General features: G+C 41.1%; 1 protein-coding gene across 3 annotated transcripts in view; it reads right to left on the minus strand.

Moving 5' to 3' along the window:
* Positions 1 to 2,023: 2,023 nt before the first annotated feature.
* Positions 2,024 to 19,391, minus strand: part of ARMC9 (armadillo repeat containing 9) — a 64,207-nt gene continuing 46,839 nt past the window's right edge. For 2 of the 3 annotated variants that reach the window (XM_069864462.1, XM_069864460.1), the window contains 6 exons: positions 18,926 to 19,030; positions 18,113 to 18,228; positions 14,214 to 14,338; positions 11,564 to 11,696; positions 6,915 to 7,087; positions 2,024 to 3,623 (listed from right to left, as the gene is read on the minus strand). In XM_069864462.1, the coding sequence (XP_069720563.1) occupies positions 3,601 to 3,623; positions 6,915 to 7,087; positions 11,564 to 11,696; positions 14,214 to 14,338; positions 18,113 to 18,228; positions 18,926 to 19,030 (675 nt within the window). In that variant the 3' untranslated portion in view covers positions 2,024 to 3,600. The remainder of the gene's footprint in view (positions 3,624 to 6,914; positions 7,088 to 11,563; positions 11,697 to 14,213; positions 14,339 to 18,112; positions 18,229 to 18,925; positions 19,031 to 19,391) is intronic. The other variant, XM_069864461.1, reaches the window with a different exon arrangement.

Raw genomic sequence — 19,391 nt, forward strand, 5'->3', positions numbered from 1 at the left:
AGCTCTGTTTAAAGGAAACAACTCAAAGCCAAACCAAGCAACCACTGTCCCTCCCCACGATGGCAATATTTTGCCTCCAGGGAACAGAGAACTTCATTGCTTCTTCCCCTACACACTTAAATCCAACAACAAATAATGCTTCTGACACCAAACCCATGTCACTGGTGGCATCCCACATGCCTGGCATCTCCTCATGAGAGACTATGAACAATGAGTGGTTCTTGCCTGCTTTGCAACTAAACAGCTGGGAGCTGTGGTTTCAGCTCAGGTGGAGACAAAAGCGTTGGGGACAGAACTTGTCAATAATAAACCAGAGTGAAATGTACACAAATGCACACCCTAAAAGTTAATGAAACCCCAAACAAACCTAGCAAAGAGAAAGAAAACAAAAAAAATCCCATAGAAGTGCTTTTACCTCGTAAGATAATTTTAAAGTACTTGTACAGCATGAGCTCTCCACGCAAATGTAAACAGACTTACAGTTTACATCTCTCCATTAACAAAAACAATAAATTAACACTTTAAAGACTAAGAATATGGAGAATTTATATTCAAAAGGCATGCTTAGCACCACATAGTGCTTTGATCCCAGCAAAACTTCCCTTGCGGGTCTGTGTGTTCTGTGCATTAACTGTATTTGCTTATTGTAAACAAAATTGCAGTCTTTAAGCACAACTCTACCCTTCTCATTCAGGTCAGCAGTTTCCACTGCTCCCATTAAGAATTTCCCAGGGTGGTGGTGTACCTAGCAGCAGCCTCTGTGTGGGGTACACAGAAAATATCAAACAACTTTTAAGAATGAGGTGCAGAATTTGCTATGTGAGTGTTACTGACCTCTGTCTAGGGACCTTTCAGCCCTGAACAGTGGTGTCCTACTAACAAAGGCAGAATCAACACCTTTCATTAGCTTCAAAACCTTCTGCCTGGCATCACAGGAGCTTTTGTGAACAACACAGAGACAACAGGACACATTACTTTGTCAGCCTCTCAAATTACTGCTCAGCTGATATCATATCCATAGTTTCTGTCTAGTATTTGGAAAATGAAGTTTCTCAAGCATTAATATAAAAAATAGTCTCGCAGTTTTCCACCTCTATACTCGCGCTTCAAAATATCAAAGAGCTGAACGTGGCAAAATGTGCATACAGGGTTCTACATTGCAATAGGTCTAGGAAACAAACATACAAGCATATCCTACAGTTTGTTGCTTTCAGCCCAGTTCTGCAAGACGCGTTTTTTTTTTTGCCATTAATCTTGGGATGCTGGGGGCACCTACTCACCTCCTTCAGCTGACTTTTAAAGATTGGTACAATTTCAACCTCAACTAACAGTAAAGCCAGCAAGGTTCCCTCGCCACCCCAAAAAATAGTCTGTACTTTTCAAAAGCTGCTCTGCACCTCAAAGAATCAAGTCTGCTCCAACATGATATGCAGCACTGCTGTAAAATAAATCAAACTCAGCTGCTGGTGTATTCTGTGTTACACACATATGCAAATGCACCTGCTTAGCACTTCAGCGTTAACAACTCGGCCATTGATATTACATGCTGGAAAAAAGACAGCATTTCAGAGGAAAAAGAAAAGCTGCCTGCCCTGGAAAACCATTAGGTGATTTTTTTATGGCTGTTTTACATGACTGACCGTTTGTGAACCAGAGGACGTTTTTCCACTGGTTGTGTTCATCAGCTCTGAGAGAAGGTGAATGAATCTAATCACTTTTCTGTGATTTCTTCGTCTAGCATTAAGATCTACGCAACAGGGGCTATAGTGTGTCTATAATCATTTCATGTCCTACATAGTTTGGGAGTTAAAGCAATACTCTGCCTGCTTTGTGTTAGAACTGTGGACACCTTGAAGTTACTGAGCAGTAAATCTTAACTCCCCCCTGTGTAAATGACATTTTAAACTGGGGGATGTCTTTTTCTACAAAAAATCTTGATTCAAATTTGAAGTCTTATCCAAAGGGTCTACATGAAATTGTGTGTAGGATCCCTTTGTGCAAAGGTCTGAGACAGTGTCACTGGTCTTGGTAGGTCTCATGGCAACTAAATTACACAAGGAAATGGCTTTGGCTCTTAGTTGCCACCACATACCAAGAGGCACAATTCAAGGTGTTAGCACAAGCACAAAGCTTTGTTCTGGTCCTGCGGAAATGACCATTGGCTTTACAACTCTTTATAGTCTAAGGAGAGCTAGTGTCCCTGTTAAGAGTTGTTTTACTTTTCAGGCTGTGTTCCACTTGTTTGTTTCTTAAGGTGAAACTCAAAACCAAAAGCCTTACCCCTTTTGTATCTGTTAAAGCATTTGTTTTTGTAGCAGCCTATGGCACATACACTCCTTGCTTTTCATGCATGTCCGTTTCTGTCTCAGCAGCAGCCTAGTTCCAAAGTAAACTGCATTTCTGGAAAAGCTGTTGCCCAAACAGCTGTGTCACATAAGGGGATGTCACTGAAAAGCCAACCTTAGTGCTTCCTGGTCGCTTTTATTTTCAAGAGAAAGAATAAACAGCACTAGCTTTGTAATTCGATGGCACAATTAACTGCTCTTTTTTTATTTAGTGGAGGGACACCTGATCTTTTTTGCCTGGCCAGCATTTCATATTCATTGAGGACCAGCACAAATTCCATACAGACATAACCAGTCTTTGCTCAGAAGTGAAGAACAAAAAACTAACAAAGACCAAAGAAGATTGTCCACAGCCATGAGTAAAGAGAAAGTTGCTTCTGATTTGTTCACAGTCTCACGGTTTCTTCTATGGAAGAAGAAACAAAGTTCTTAATTCCAGTGGAAAAAATGGATTATTTATTCCACAAATGTTAAACAGTATCATTAAGAAAAAAAACGTAGGAAGAAGGAATAGGAATAATTGCTGCAGACAAAGCTGCTGACCAGATCCTCAGAGGTGAGCGTGGATGCTGCCTTGGGCACTGGCACAAGGTTTTTCAACTGTCACAGGTCAATCAGAAGCTAATGAAATAAATACTCTCTCTCCAGTCTCTGGTTGCCAAACACAGACCGTGCTCACACAAGACTGCTCCAGGCAGTGAGGCTCTGCACATATGTTGTATATTTTCCCTCCTGGTGCCGATCTTCGACCACGGGTATCTCTCAACTTATTCAAAATGGCATAATTTAAAAAAAAAAAAAAAAAAGAAAGAAAAAAAAGCAAGTGGCAGGTGAGTTCAGCAAGCAATAAGCAAAAAACACAGCTGCTTGGTCAGACTCCTGTGCTGAGCCCTACATAAGGCCTCTGGAGGCCATTTACTCTGACAGAGAAGACAGCAAGAGTTTCTTCTCAAGGTGGCAACGTCACTTTAGAGTAAACTATCAGAGAAGCTGGAACTATATCCACCTCCTACATCAGTCCTGGGCTGCTGCTGAGCCTTTGAATTGTAATAACAAGGCCCTTGTCTTGGCCAGCTCTACAGACGACAACAGATGCGTCCCATCAGATAATCCCTGAATCACCGTGCGACGCGTACGCTGTGCACTGTCAGTAACCTCACTCTCTTCTCAGTAGGTCGCCAGTAGAGCTCATTACAGGAAGCTGGCTCTGTCCTTCGACAATGTGACAGGTGATTTTTGAGGAAAGGAGCTGTTCTCACTTCCTGTAGGACTGGCTGCCTGCAGAAAAACAGCAAGAAAGAGTCTGTCAGCTGAAAGCAGGATTTATTACAAGACAGAAGCTGTCTGAGGGCAACACTTGTTCAACCTGTACAGTGACACAAACACGACAAAGAATACGCACAAAAGCTCCTTAACCACTGATGCTGCAACTTAAAAACGCAGAATGTGTTTATGTCAACCACTTGTCAGGGGACACTGAAAGAACCTGTGGAGGAACAGGGCCCAGTCACACTCCTGACAAAAATCATTCCTCATTCTTCTGATAGAGATTTTTGTACTACTTGAGCTTCACTCTGCCCTAGACAGAACTTGGTACCTGCAAACAGCTTGAACATACACACGCAGAGGAGCTTGGAACAGATGCACAGTAAAGAACAGGCTAGATTAAACCATCCAACTATGTCCACACAGAGACTGTATGTGCAGCTGAAAAAGCCTAGATTTGGAGTTCCACCCTATGTTCTAGCTGTGATGCCAGTGTCATCCCTGTACCAGCTGGAAAGTGGAATCCACAGAAAATCCCATTACGCCTGGTTTTATTTGGAGTAGCTCGATTTTGGTTTAAGGTACAGCTTCAGAGCTCAGCTATCAGCAGCGGCTACATCTCAGGCAGGAATCTGGCCCCAGGCCTGTAGCTGCACTAAGTACCTGTGCTTCCTCTGCATTCCTCAGGCATTCCACACACTCCAAGATCCAAGAGCAGCAGTTCAGCTAGGTTTATGTAAAAGCAGCTTATTTCTAGAAAATACACCTATAACAAATATTAAAAGCAAGCTAAATATGTGTCTCTAAAATAAGTGCGCACATCAAGCAGTGCAATCAGAAACTATCTTTATTTTATCATGTCCATCAGCTATCAAAATTTGTATTTCTCCAGAAATGCCAAAAAATCCACAAACTAAAGACAGTCTTCTGCTGGGACAGCCTCTTGATAATGTAAAATCCTACACATCTCTGTAACAGAAAAATGGGATGCAGCAACTGCTGAAATCTACTGATTGCTGCTATCTGTGCATCTGATGCTATTTTTAAGTAACAGATAAGTCAGCCAGGAAATCAAAGGAACAGTAGCACAGAGCTTTACTAGGGAAACATGAAGGGCTCACTTGCTTCAGATGCCTCCCTGCACTTTTAGTTAACAGCTGAGAATTTAATTTATCTTTGAGAACCTCAGGTTTGGACATAGGTACTTAAAGTCCTTTTTTGTCACTTAAAAATCTGGTTCTTGCCACCTTCCTCTCCCTTTCCCCAACCATAAAAACCTGTGTGAAGGGCCCTGTAAGATGGACAATAACTACAGGAAAGATCAGAGTTTAAACATTCACTTGCTAACACCAAGTCTGTCTCATGGTACATGTGGACAAAGAGAAAATAAGTACCTTGAACCCCAACAGAAAATTCATGAGAAGAGGTAAATGGACATACAGTAAGATGTGATGCCGGCTATACACTCAGCTTTGGGATGCTCAGAGACAGCAAAGAAGAAATGCATTGTAAGACAAATCCTATCCAATAAAAGTTAAAAAAGCTCAAGAGTCTGGACTTAAAAATTACATATACTGAACCACAGTAACCCAGGGGATGTAGAATTCTGATCACGCTCTGCTTTAATGCAATTTCAAAATAAAATAAAATACATTATACACTGTACCACTGGAAAAGGACCTTACTCCAGAGCCCTAGGTGACCAACATATGTATGTGACATCTTTCATAGCACACACACACCCAGGAGTGTAAAGCTGCCATATAGGAACTAGAACATGCAAAGGAGTTTTGGTGTGTACACACACACTGTGCTGTTCCCTGCTTCAGCACAGCTTCTCTTTGTCACGAGGCTAGCACTTTTGTAAATGAAGAGAAACAGTAACCAAGGACAGACTCTCGGTGTTATCACCACCTTCAGTCCAGGCAGAACAGTGCTTCCACCACAAAAACCAGAAAGCATTGATGTTCAAGGTAAAACACAGGGCACGTGCAGCAAAAGTAAAGCTGAAAGAGCTGCCAGTAATATATTCCCTAAGCAAAGGACTGTTTAAGCAAGGTACTCTCTTGGTCAAAACCTCCCTTAACCATCAAGGATATTTCCTTCTACTGCCTCACTTGAACTCGCTGAATGAAACCACTCCACCACCCTGCACACATGAAACTGTGTGGAACAACAGTGAGTGAGCAACACACAAGATTTGGGAAGCTCTTTCCAGCACTGTTGCTGATTTACTAGATTATTTCAATACTGTGTTTCATTTTCCCTACCTGTAAAGAGCAGCTGACAAGACACATACAGCCCAGACTTCTTGGGAAGGTTTGCATGGTATTATGAGATACCATGCTTTTTGTGAAATGTTTAAAGATAACAGTTACAGCTGAGGAGTAGAGCTGATGTTACATTGTGACCCAATCACCACTAAACTTCTTACCATAGGTTTCAAATAAGAAGGTACAGCAGACACTTCCTGCCATTTTCATTAATGATGGACCTAGAGGAGTATTTGAATCCAGCTAGTCATACCCACACTTCAGAGAAAAAGCTTACTTATTACTGAAGAATGCATCCATCTTCCTCCTTCCCTCCAAGCCCCCACAGTATACACACGATACACATTTACTTCGTGCAAGCATCTCGAGATCAAGATTTCTACTTTATTGGGTTTGCATTGACTGGCTTAAAGCAAGCATCCATCCTTACACTCCAACATCAAGTCACTGCCCTCCTCTCTTCTGAGCCCACTGCAAACTAGTACTGCTCACACTTTTTCAGGCAACAACACATTCATAACATCATGAAATACAAATCTCCAGAAGAATGATGACTGTCACAAGCAGCACACCACGCCTGGCTGCTCTGAGCCCATCTACTGTACTGCCTGACATCTGGTCTACGTTCGGTTGCAGCGTAGACACACCAGAGGATCCAAATTCAAGAACATTAAACAAGTTACACAGCGGCATGAACAAGTGTCTAAACAAAAGGAAAAAGTCTAATGACACCTACAGAAAGTCTGATCTGACACCAGAAGGTTCTCCCAAAACTTCAGAGAATTTGGGTCACTTTTCTCCACCCAGAGACAGGAAAAAGCATGTCTCAACTGCTCACATGACAGACTGGAAATAGGAGCAGTGTTCAGTGTTCATCATCACGTGGTAGTACATCCTGCAGATGACAAGTACAATGTCATATAGTCCTGGCACATTTGTAGCCTACGACTTCATTCCTGGAAAGCTACTACAGTCCTCCCTCCTTTCCCACCCAAAGGACTGACAAACAATGATGACTTTTCCCACTTACTCTGTCTGCTTCTTGTGGATGATCCTGAAGAGCTGGAACGGCTTGTTTGTTGGGGTCCAGACTGGGAGAACTGGGGGGCAATGGCTGGGATATTTCCCTTTCTAGGGCTGCCACTCTGCATTTCAGGAGTGCGAGGGGTCTTGGGTTTGCTGGTGAAGGCTGAGATAAACTCACTGTAGGAAGAGACGGAAAGGGTTAGCACGGCATGGAGAAATATGTATGCATAGTAAGACTGCAACCAAGTGAAACCTGCAGCACACGCTGTGACAGTATGACAGACTGCTAAACATTCAGGGAGACTACAACCGGAAAGGAACATGGCACCACAGGTACTGCCCTGGGGCATGTACTCACTGCACAGCCTCTAAACCTGGCTCTATCGACCTGTCTGTCCTACTCAATCCTGGTTCTTTGGACAACAGGTTTGAACAAGTTCATTTAAGTCCCCTGCAAACAAGTAATAGATTAGCTCGTTTTCCATTGTCTTTATCACACACAATGATTCAATCCGAGGTGCAAAACACATCTAGAAACGCTACAGCACAGGAATACATCCTTTTAAGGCACAGTCACTATTATTTTTCCCAGGTATAGGTCACAACCTTGGCAGTCGCACGCAGTTTCCCTGGCTCCCAGCTGTCATAAGATATGTAGAACTCCCTGAAGGCTTTGTCAAGAGCAGAACGCTGTGATGGCATCTATCAAAAAAATTCCCTAAGTACACAGGTTCGTTGTTCACACTGAGAACATAAAACAGCTGCTGCTATTTCACAGTCTGCGTGTGCCACAAGAATCCTGTTCTTCAAAATGTAGTCCGCGACTGTGTGGGGATATCTCATCCTTCCCTGTCCCCAGCATCAATATATTCTTTCTCAGGTACAAAAATGGAGGCTACCAGGACATCACCAGTCTCCAAAATAATTCTGAATCTATATTCCTGTTTGCTCTACTGAGACAATTTTCTCTTAAAAGGTGAAAAGGTTAAACTGCAGTAACAGCTACATGAAAAAACTCACCATATTTATGAGGAACTAAAAGGAGAGCCAAAAGCAGGAGATCTAACAAGGTGCCATCTAAAGATATGCGGTTAAAACCGAAAGTCCCCGCGTTACTAGCTCCATCAAAAGAACCCTTTGTGACGATCAGAAAGGGTGATTAGGAGGATTTTCGAGACATTTAATCTCCCCTCTTCTCCTGGGAATGCTGCTGAGTCAGTGCTGATTAGCCCTTCCATACCCCTGCTTCACCTTGCAGGGAGATTTGAGCAAGTGTTTCTTTTGTATTTTAAATAGCATTAATTGTCTGTACTTTGAATATGTATATGCTAACTATTAAGGACAGAGACAGGACAGAGAGCCACCTCTACAGCCGTCTGAGCACCACAAGTATTACACTTGTCTCATTTCAAAAGAGGTGGCAGGTGGCAGCGAAAACTTACTAGCAGAACAAACCCCCAAAAAGAAAGATTGGCTAGATAAAACACAGGGACCTGGATCACAGACTTATCGAAATCTCACCCTCCATAAAATAGTTTCATTGTTATTGCTTGTTTGTCATTTTATTCACTTTGGTTCAAGAGCCAGATTTTCAATTCATTAGTAATATTATGTGTACTAGGATATGCTAAAGCAGATAAAAAAAGGCAAATCCAAAATTCATAGCTGGTTTTGTGCCATATATGAGCTGCTTTTCCTTATTCTCCAATAGGTAACAAACCCCTGGGTCTGTCTGTATATACATTAAAAATGCTTTTGTAGCCATGAACAATCTTCACAAGATCTTCACTGCAGCAACCTAGATTATAAGCACTTGGGAGACACAAGCAGAGTCATGCAACCAGAGCCACTTTACCAAAGACAGAGAACATGCAATGGCCACACAGGATGGCTCAGCATCTTTGCAAATTCTCCAAGAGAGGATTCCATTAAATAAACTAGCAGCAAAGAGTGTAAAGTTTAACAACCAACCTCCTCTTTTTCTGAGAGGATGCAGAGAAGATCTCAGTCTCCATGTGCCCACGTGTCACAGAAGCACCTAATCTTTTACTACCAATATACAGGCCAAGATCAACAGAAAAGACTTAAACCTCAAAATAACAGAGAGCTGCTATTTGGCATCCTGTAGTACTTGATGAGATGAAAAAGGAAGCAGCAAAACTTACTGTGGGAAAATGTTCCCTAGTATTTGGTAAGGAGTAATTTATGACAAGGTGTGCCAATTTGGGAGCAAGAGCTCAAGTAAAAAAAACCCACAAACAAAAAAACAAACCCACAACAAACCCTTACAGAAACCTACATTAGCACTGAGAGGAAAGAAAACTCTTTACTTGGAAAAATGGCAATAATAGTTTATAAAAAAGTGCACAACGGTTTGACACTGGGATCAGAAAAATCAACCAGGAGATGGGACAGGACTTGAACATGATGAGTCAGACCACGATCACCAAGAGAAATACACTTGGACTTCTGATCACTTTTACCAGATTATCAGAAAAACAAGATCATGAGAGACCTAAGAAGGTGCCGCAGAGTTCAAATTCTTTATTATGATGACACTGAAGATAGTCACAATATAAAAATAAGTGCTTTTTCAGCCAGCCACTATGGTAAATTCAAGTCTTTTACAAATTTATCCTTGATTAGCTAAAAAGCACAACAAATATATATTCTTACATGATCAAAATGCAGCAGGAAATAGCAACGCAGGGGCAGCTGCCGGTTTGACATGGATCAGCTAGAACAATCATTTGTTCCTGTGGAAACAGAACTATTCCAATAGACATGCCACTAGTAGGGCCCCATCCTTCTCTCAGACCGATTTTGCATAATTTCACTGATCTCTATGCAGTTAAATTCCCCATTTATACTGCTAAGGAAGAGGAGATATAGCAGTGACCCCTTCAGCACTGCAGCTCAGCCCTCCTTTGCTCATACATACCTCTTTCTAAGGTGGTCTTTGTATTTGCACACTAGGAAGGAGACATTTCTTATGGTAGTTAAAACTATGACCAAAGCGGCAATTTATTCGCTCTGTTTATTTTGCAAACAAATTAAGGTATGCTTTCAAGAACGAAGGAATGAAAAGGCAGGTCTAGCTATTGCAACACCAACATACTAACAAAAGATGTTTGATATAGGAAACCCTGTGTTCGCTTGGACTGTGAATGGCTACGTTCCCATATCCGTAACTTGAGGCTGCATTTGTAAACACAAATTACTGTATGCACGGTAAGGAAGCACCTAATGAAAAGATATCTTCTGCAGGACACTGCACCTGTGCTTTCAGTCAGAGAGCCATCTATTACTGAGATTTAGTCATACATTTTTGATGATGATGGTAGAGAAGGAAAGGTGGGGAGCAAGATGCTGCCAATTTTTGAGTTCTTGCAAGCTGAAGCTGAAAACTAATCTTTCTCTCCATCACAAAGCAAGCAATTTGGCCATAAAATTCTCATGGTCTATTTGTATTGCAAGTTATGTGCTTAGCTACTGTTACAACAGGCAACAAATAAAACCAGTAATGTTGGGATAGAGGTACGACTACTAGGCACTTCGGCCGCTACCCAGTGATAATTTGTTGACAATATATAATTACGCAGATCTTACCATGGAAACAGAACAGCTTGGGGGGGAAAAGTCAAAACCACAAAATCACACCAAACTCCCATAAACCACACACTGGCACCTGTAGGCCAGAAGGAAACAAACCAAGAGTCCAGTTTTCAGAAGTGCTAGAGCTTTAACTGACAAAAACCCAAGCACTTCTGAAAAATCAGATTCATAGAGCTGGTGAAACCTTGACTTTAACACATCTCCACCCATTCTGTGTTTTACTTCTGGAAGGTATTTGCTTCTAAAATTCCTCTACAGTCACTGTTTAAAACTTGGCCCAATCAAATTAGCTATAGGAAAAAGCTGTTAATGTCTGAAGGACACGCATGCGGGTTCTGAAAAGCTTCAGTAAACCTTAGTCCAATTGCTAATGAATTCCTAGTTCCCATCCAAGATACAGCCTCACAGTTCTACGTATGACGAAGGCTTCATAAGGTCTGAAAAAAAAAAAAAAATGGAGAGCAGGGTCTTTCACCTTCTTTTGACAGAAATTGTTTCAAGGAAGATTTGAAACCCACTGCTAGGAGAAGTCAGAATATTGCCTCCATTTCTATACCTGTCTAGTGGATAAATCAGGGATACTGGCCAGCAGTGCTAGCAACTCAGCATGTTTAAAGACTTTAAATCCACTTAAATGGTTACTTTTTCTTCCTTCTGCAAGTTAATTCCTGCCCTGTTCCCACAATCCTACCTATTTCTTCACTAATAAATGATTTCTCATGGGTTAGAGTCAAGTCATCTTAAGGAAGCAATCAGGAAGTTTTATTTGCAAAAGACTGCGTTGTGCATACCTGTGAAGTTCATTAATGTCTTGCTTGAGATTTCTCCCATTCTGGACCAGTTGCTTAGAAATTGAACAGCTGCCTCTGGCACAACTAAGGGTATTTTGTCTGGCAAACATCACCACATCTGTCTCAGAACAGACTACATCATACATCAAATGACTTCACAGATTGTCTTTACAGCAGCATGGAATTAGCTGGTAAGTTCCCTCAGACTCCTCTTGCATTTTTAGATACTCATCTGGATAAATCATACCTGTGAGACTGCCCATTTACTTTGTCCTGGGTGAAGTCAGCAGATCGGGAAGACAAGTCGTCGTCACCAGCTGGGACGGTTTGGTCCATTCTGTGGCCTGCTGAGAATACTTCAGAGGGCTTCATTTCAACTGCTACTTAAAAAAAGCCCAACACAGTTCAGTGAGGAGTTGTCCCTTTACAATTTTAATAGAAGCACAATCAAATCACAGTTCCTGCTGTATGAAGGCAGCCCTGAATAATGAGTTAGTGCGGCAGAGTGCATTATGGCTCACCAGCTCAGTCGAGCCAACTGCAAGTGTACATACTTGCAGCCTTTTGCAGCTAGAAAGTAAAACGTGTTTGGATCATTTTCAAAGCAGCTATACTCTACATTTGCATGCAGATCATCAGTTACCATATATCAGCTAATGACTGATATCTCTCTAAAGCCACAGGAATTCAACCACTTGCATATTGGTACATATCCATAGTAACTAGCAGCTGCTGTGGGCAAAAAAACAGTGTTTTACACTTTTGTCAGGCTTAAGGGCTATTACATTTGTTCAATATGCCTCACTTTCTGCCTTGCACTAACAGGAATGGATGGTTGATCAGTTTATTGAAAGACACAAGGCTACCAAGATGCGCAAGTCCAATAAGAGATTAGGGAAAATCCCTAGTTCCATTCCTCCCATGCTCAGCCCAGGCTGTCCTGCTGATTTGCTCTCACACGCTGATATGGATGCAGCTCAGGTCACTTTCAGACAAGCATTTGGCTGCCCAGAACATGTTCTGTCTGACTTCCAGCATAATATGTGTAGTGAGATGACCAGGGTTCATCTTAAGCCCACAAGTTTTCTGCTCCCAGGAGACAGAAAAAGAGCCAGAATTATTCTTTACCAAAGTGACAGAAAGGGAGGATAGACTTGGACAGAATCAGACTGTGTCAAGAACAGCTGAATAAATCCAGGCATGGACGACATTAAGAACTGCTTTAATATTTAGAAAATACAAGATAATCAAGGCTTCCTGATACTAAAAACTCAGCTTCCTGAGATACGACCTTGATGATGTTAACCTTTCTCAGGACACTTTTATTCTAACCACTTTTTCACTCTTGGTCTCTTACTATTCACTTCACAGCCTGACTGCATGAAACACTGAATCCCAAAGTATTCATGTGATGCTGGAAAAGAGATATTCTGAACTGAGCAGGTTCCTGGTACTGTATGACAACCACCACACCAAGATCAGAATTCAATAAGCTGCATATTTATTTCACAGCAAAGCAGCTTGGAAGGGCATGATGACAGTCCCTAGAAGCAGTAGAAGTATTTTATACCTTTCTATTCTGCACCGTCTATAGGAAAATGCACTTCTTTATAGAAAAACTCACAAGTCCGCATGCTTTTGCTTAGTTTACAACATCTGCTGTTCTGAGCTGCTGCCTCTGGTCCTGCTGCCTCCCCTGTACAATGGGCTCAGCTATGCTCAAGGTGCTAGTGCACAAAGCAGGGCTTGAGAAGAGCAGCTCTCATTCCTACACAGCAGCAAGAACCCAAGAGTCCATCTTGAACAGGAGCTTCATCTGCTTCTATCATGTGCCTTTCATTCAGCACGTTATATTTATCCACTCTAGGCATTATGCAAGCAGATTCCTGTCTGCAAGACCTTGGTTACTTTACTCAGAATCCTTTTCATTTCCTCTAGGAAATTTAAAAAAAAGAAGAGAGACAAAAAAGTATGCTATTTCTTTACTGCTTCAAAGCATATTTTTCAGCAAAGTAAAGGCATGCTTTGTCTGAACTTATTAATAATTCTGTACCGGATATGCTGCAAGATCCTTTATCTAATACTGCAGAACATTTTGCCTTAAATCCCTAATTGGAAATGTTAATGAATCCCTGCAAAAGGGTTGAAAACTCCCACATCTGAAGTTCCATGATCCTGGGGATATCAGATATTCAGAAATAAAGTATTTCAGAAGCCCACAACCTTTTAAATTCCATGACACGTTTCTAAGCTCTCAGGTCCAGCTGCGTTTGCATTAATTTCAGTTTAAGCTGCGAGGACAGAATCTTTAGCAGCATCACCCACAATGCAGCTATACAGCACAGGGCTTCCACAACATTTTATGATTTGAATGCAGTTGCAAATTTAAGCAGATAACTGCAGCTGCCTTCAACTTTAACACAGAGGTCCAGCCAACACGAGTCTGCAGGTGCCAGCAGACAGTGATTCATTTAGATCCAAACAAGGGTATATTTGATCAAGTAAGGGGCTTTGCCTGTAGGAAATGCACTGTCTCTGGGCTGCAGCTCTTTCCGTAAGCAGGGGATATCACATAGTGAAATACAGCATACTTTGCACATCAGAAGCCCTGGGTATAATCCTTAGCCCCTCCACAGGAAACAAAATGGAGTGAAGCAAGCAAGACCATTGATCCCTGCTGACCACACTTTACCTTCTGTAGCCATTCCATCAGCTCAAGCCAAAATCCAACTGTGGGCCCCAAGGTCTTGCAGACTGCCCCATGGTGTAAAAACAGAGGGCCAGTCCCAAGGTTACCTTTTAAAAAACAATATACAATGCACAAGCTGGGCCCAAATGCTTGCCCCGGTCAAGAAAGACAGCAACTGTTAACAACAACGTTCACAGAAAGTCCTTACGTGAAGGGGAAACGCAGAGGTCAGAAATGCTGGACCTGCTCCTACTGCAAATGGGAGGATGATCACTTGGCAGAGATTGCACCTTCTCATCACTGTCATGACAAGAATTGGTATCGTCTTCTGGCCTGGAGGAGGAAGGAGAACGCAGGGTGATGAATGCTTGCAGCATAAAAGAGGTTGCATGAGAGTAAATTCTGATTTATTCCGATTGCCTGTAATGACGAAGAAGATATTGAAATTATTTTCTATCTCATATTGCAAACTACTGCTAAGGGTATCATTTAATTGCATGACTGTAGCTCTCCCAAACCAGTTGACGTTAGACATATTTGAAATGAACATTTTTTCCTACTGCAATAAAAGAGTTGAGTGAAGGAAACCAGAACTCCTTGCAGTCTGAAGACCCAAAACACCAGCACGACACTTAAAGAAAAATACTGTAGGAGTAGGCTAGAGAGATCTTCCATATTTAGCTTTTCAAGGATTTAAGATTTGCTCCTGAATATTGCAAAAGCTTCACTTTACAGAGCAACATGCAATACAGACATAAAACAAAGCAGATAAGAACAGAACAGGGAGCAGATTGCTTATTAATAAGCAATAAAACACAGCAGAAGCAAGAGGGCTGTAAGGAGAGTATGAAAACAAGTTGGCAGGCAAAGATTCCCTGCCCAATATCAGGCTAAGGTAACAAGACTAGCAGAATATTAAGTAGTTCAGTCCCCCTTGTATGATCTCAGCCAGAGAGTGTTTAAAGAGGAGGGGGGAAATAAAAAAAAAAGTATTTCCTGGCTCCCTTAGCTCCATACAGCAAGAGCTTGTACATATAGGGATCCCATTGCAATTCATTTGAAGTAACCAGAGCCTTGTCTGCACTGGGAAGTCATAGAAAAATTAGCATGGAATAGCTGCTGCATGTGCAGTGGCTATTCCGCATTAATTTTCTGCGTGAATACTTCTATTCAGCACTAGAAATCTGTCCCCCTCCTTTTGGAGGTATGAACCAACAACTCTGAGAGATACATTATAGTATCTCCATCAACCAATTCCTCTTTCACCACGTTTTTAAAAAGGAATACGTTACACCAAGTCTCACATCAAGAACTTCAAACAAGTTATATTCACTTCAATTCCAAATGCAAGCATTCACACAAATTTTAAATGTAGTTTAATTACTCTGCCAAATAAAGAAAAACGTAGATAATTGAATTCAACTGTCCTGGATTGCCCCTGGGTAAACAAGCTCTATACGAGGGTTAGAAGTCTGACATTTTTCATGCCGTTTCATCTGATACAAACATACATCACTTAAATTATTTAAAATATGAAATACATACAGTTTAGATATTGTTTTCAAACTAAGGCAGCTAAGATTTGGTTACTTTTGTTGTCTTCCTCTTGAAATACTCTTAGGAAGCCTTGCATCATTTTAGTAAACAAATTTGTACTAAAATTAGAAGAGCATAAGAGACAAAGCTTGTTCTTTTGTGTTGTAAAATCTAGTTCAAGAAGGTTTTCCTTATTTTGCAGTTCTCTTGTACACAAGAGTAAGTCATAAAATATAGTAAGTCATAAAATACAAGCTTCTCATTCAGAGTGGTATCTCATGCTTCTTACTTGAAACATGGGAGCACCAAACACCCATGACATTTCATGACATTTGGCCAGAGCAGGAGGGAGATTAATTTTCATGTCTTTTCTCCTTAATAGACTTCTGCTGTTTATGTTTTTCCTCCCTAGCTTGCCCAGCAAAGCAATCTGTAAAGACTGATTCACGGTATCAAATTAATGCTTCTCTTAGACCCAAAGCTATCAGAACCAGCAAGGTAGAAAGGTGTTTTTAATTTGTATCCAGCAGTGACCTGAAGCTGTCTTGCAGAGGCATGAGCTGCACACAAGGAGATTCAAATTTTGACAAAATATGAGACCAGTGTCATGCCAGTATGCTGGGATACTGTTAAGTAAACACACTCCTGGGCAGTAAAGGCACACAACCACTTTTAGAGATTACTTCTGACACACAGATCATAGGGCACTATATGGCACCAGGAAATGAAAGTTACTCCCTTGGGTTTGCCACCATTTCTTCTGACTTCACATAGGAAAGTCACTTCATTTTCAGAAGCTTGTTTTTCTCCTTGCTTGAATGCAATGATTAGACACTCCAATAGTAACTAAGGTTTATTCCTGAAAAATACTTTGTAAATAGGCTGTGAGACTACCCTAACAACCAATTCCACAGGCCAGGTCTCCTAGCCCACCACGGGCAAAATACTGTGCAGGGAAAGTGGGACCTTGAACTCGGTAACACTGACCCCACAATAAAATGACCCTGTACATTTAAGTCTCGTATTACTCAGTTTAGATTTTTTAAAGCCTGCAGTTCTTTTGGAGGACTGCAGGAAAGTTATTAGATAAACACTATGCTACTAAATATGAGCTTTTATTAGGTAGTTGCTGTTTTGTTCTTACAGATAAAACCACATTTAATATTTTGAGAAAGAGCTTGCAAAAGCTCTAGAAGTTATGACGGTACAAAAGTTGACCACTGTGAAAAAGAACAAAAAGTGAAAACTCCAAATCTGCATCCAGGCTATACCAGGCAGAGGAAGTAGGCACCGTGCTGAAACAGATCCTATTTTTTCCAGACTAGTATGCAGAAGGAAAAATCAAGACTGTGGAAAACAAATTCTGCCTTGGGATAACCAAAGGTTCTTTTGCTGCCTTGGAAGCGTGCGTTTCACTCATCTTGTTTTTTAAAAACAAACAAATAACTTCCAGGGCCTTTTCCATGCCCTGACCTGGTATGCTACACTTGCCCATTCTAAGGTCCTGGTAGTACAATCAATATAATCTCATATGAAAGATACAGCTGCCATAAAGACATATTTGGATGACTCAGGAGGGTTCCCAGTCAGATCACTTGCTTGTATGAATGCTAATGCTAGCACAAAAATGGTGGGGAATAACCATGGGTAAGATGAAGCAGGGACCATACCATATCCACAACAGTAGGCTTACATCACATTCAACTACACCTGTGTAACTACAGCCTGAATCAGTCCCCGTCGTTTTCTGTATGGATCTTCTACGCTAAAGTGGGGAAGAAGTGTATTTTAAGAAATAGAAAATGTGAACATGAAAGCAAAGAATGACAGGGAGAAAGACATGGGCCAGTCTTCAGACTTCAAGACTTCATTTAAATTTGAGATCTCATTGCTGTTTTGCTTCCTCAGTCAGAACGGTGAAAAGGAGAAGCCCAATCTCAGAGGTTAAGAGATTAAGAGATACTTGTTCTAACAGAAGGCACAGTATATTCAAGGAGCTCTATACTCTAAGATTTCTTCATTCCACTTACAATGCAGCCTTCTACCTCTGACTCCAACCACACCAAGAGCAAGGTGTGACAGACTCTCCTGCTGGAAACATTACTTCTTCCAAAGCAGGAAATCTGATATACCAAGACTTTTGACTTTCTCACTTTCTTTCTAATCTGGTCTCTGATGGGTGAAGTAGGAAATCTTCCCAGACCAATATACATTCTTGCTTATAAAGTGGAAGATCCCAGATATTTTAGACACTCCATGCTACATAACAATAGAATATGAGAAGACAAAAGGTCAATGAACAAGCAGGATAAGGCAAATGTAAATCAGACTCATCAGTAACCATCTACTCAACTATTCCAAGTATGTGACCTCAGCCAATGGTCCTTTCTCTGCCTTTGATATTCCTCTCCTTTCTTTTTTTGAAATTATCTTTAAAGAATGACAATGGTAATGCACTTTTAGATAAGGAATGTTTGTTTAATAGGTGTCGTTGGTTTCTGTTGTTGTTGTTTGGTTTTTTTATAGGAGTTTAAAGAAAAATCCAAATTGGTCTCATTTGTTCAGACTTACATTATGCATGCAGTTCTGTGACAACCTGGCGTCACAGGTCTCTGAAGAGGCTCATCTACACTCTGATGGACCCCAGGAAACACTCTCTTCTTGGTTTTTGGAGTATGAGTCATGATCTGAAACAGGAAATAAAGAAAATGGGGAAAAAAAAAGAATGCAGCGGAAAGAAGGGTTACTAGGTCCACAGTGAAAGTTCTATAGAAACATTGCATCAGAAACTAAGTTGCATTCTGTTGTCACTAGATAAAATTCACTGGAATCACTGTAGGCTGTTCCATGGCATCTTATCTCAGGTCACACCTCCATCAGCAGCACTGGCAGTCCTATGGAATCTGGGATCCCAAAGGCATACAATGATATTTATCTCAAATTAGTCACAGCACGCTAAATGCCACTCATGCTAACTTTACACTTTTTTATTTAATAGCTTTTTGCTGCATGAGGTAAGACACACAATACCTGAGCTGGCATAACGCCTGCAGGAGCAGTTAACTTTTCAACTTCTTTTTTCTTTAAATAATTTCAGACCAGCCGGGTGTTGCAGGATTAACGCGCTCAAGCACTTTGCTTTGTGCGCCCACAGAGCCACAGATGTAGTGCTAGAACCCTACGGCTGCCTTTAGCTTATTATTAAGCCACAGCCTGATCACCTCCTAACAAAACAGACTGTGAAAGATTCATACTGCCATGCAGGTAGAAACTGGCTCTTCAAACAACAATTTGAAGAAAAATGATTTCAGAAAGTGATGAAACTGCTAAAATTTGACACTTCATCCAGCAAATTATTTCAAGATGCTAATGAGTGGTACTCACTCCCAAGTACTCGGTTGTTAGCAGCTTCTCTCCTGCAAGCTCTCCCGTTTGAGGTTGCAAAACCTCATCTTTGTCCAGATCAGCCTCCATGATGTCATGGTCCTCCTGCAACAGCAACATGCATATTACTTGAGCCCAGGTGCCAAAAAGTTTTCGTATTGAATTTAGTTTTCACTTCAGCAGTCAGTTGGATGATATGTACTTTCCAAATTAAATGACTGTTTGTACTGCACATGAGCACAAGCATTTTCTGTCGAAAAAGCAGACATACAAAGACAATCTCACCTAAACTTCTGATATAGCCAGAAATTAAAGAATCCTGAGAGAAGAAAAAACTGTACTCCTTTTTCCACAAATGCTTCACCAAGAAGTACAGTGTGCATTTCAAAAGTTGTTCTTCAAATTTTCAAGCCCAAATAATTATTTCTTGCTTGACCTAATAAAGGCTTAGGAAAATCTCAGCAAT

The sequence above is a fragment of the Phaenicophaeus curvirostris genome, chromosome 10 (assembly GCF_032191515.1).
Source record: "Phaenicophaeus curvirostris isolate KB17595 chromosome 10, BPBGC_Pcur_1.0, whole genome shotgun sequence".
NCBI lineage: Eukaryota > Metazoa > Chordata > Aves > Cuculiformes > Cuculidae > Phaenicophaeus > Phaenicophaeus curvirostris.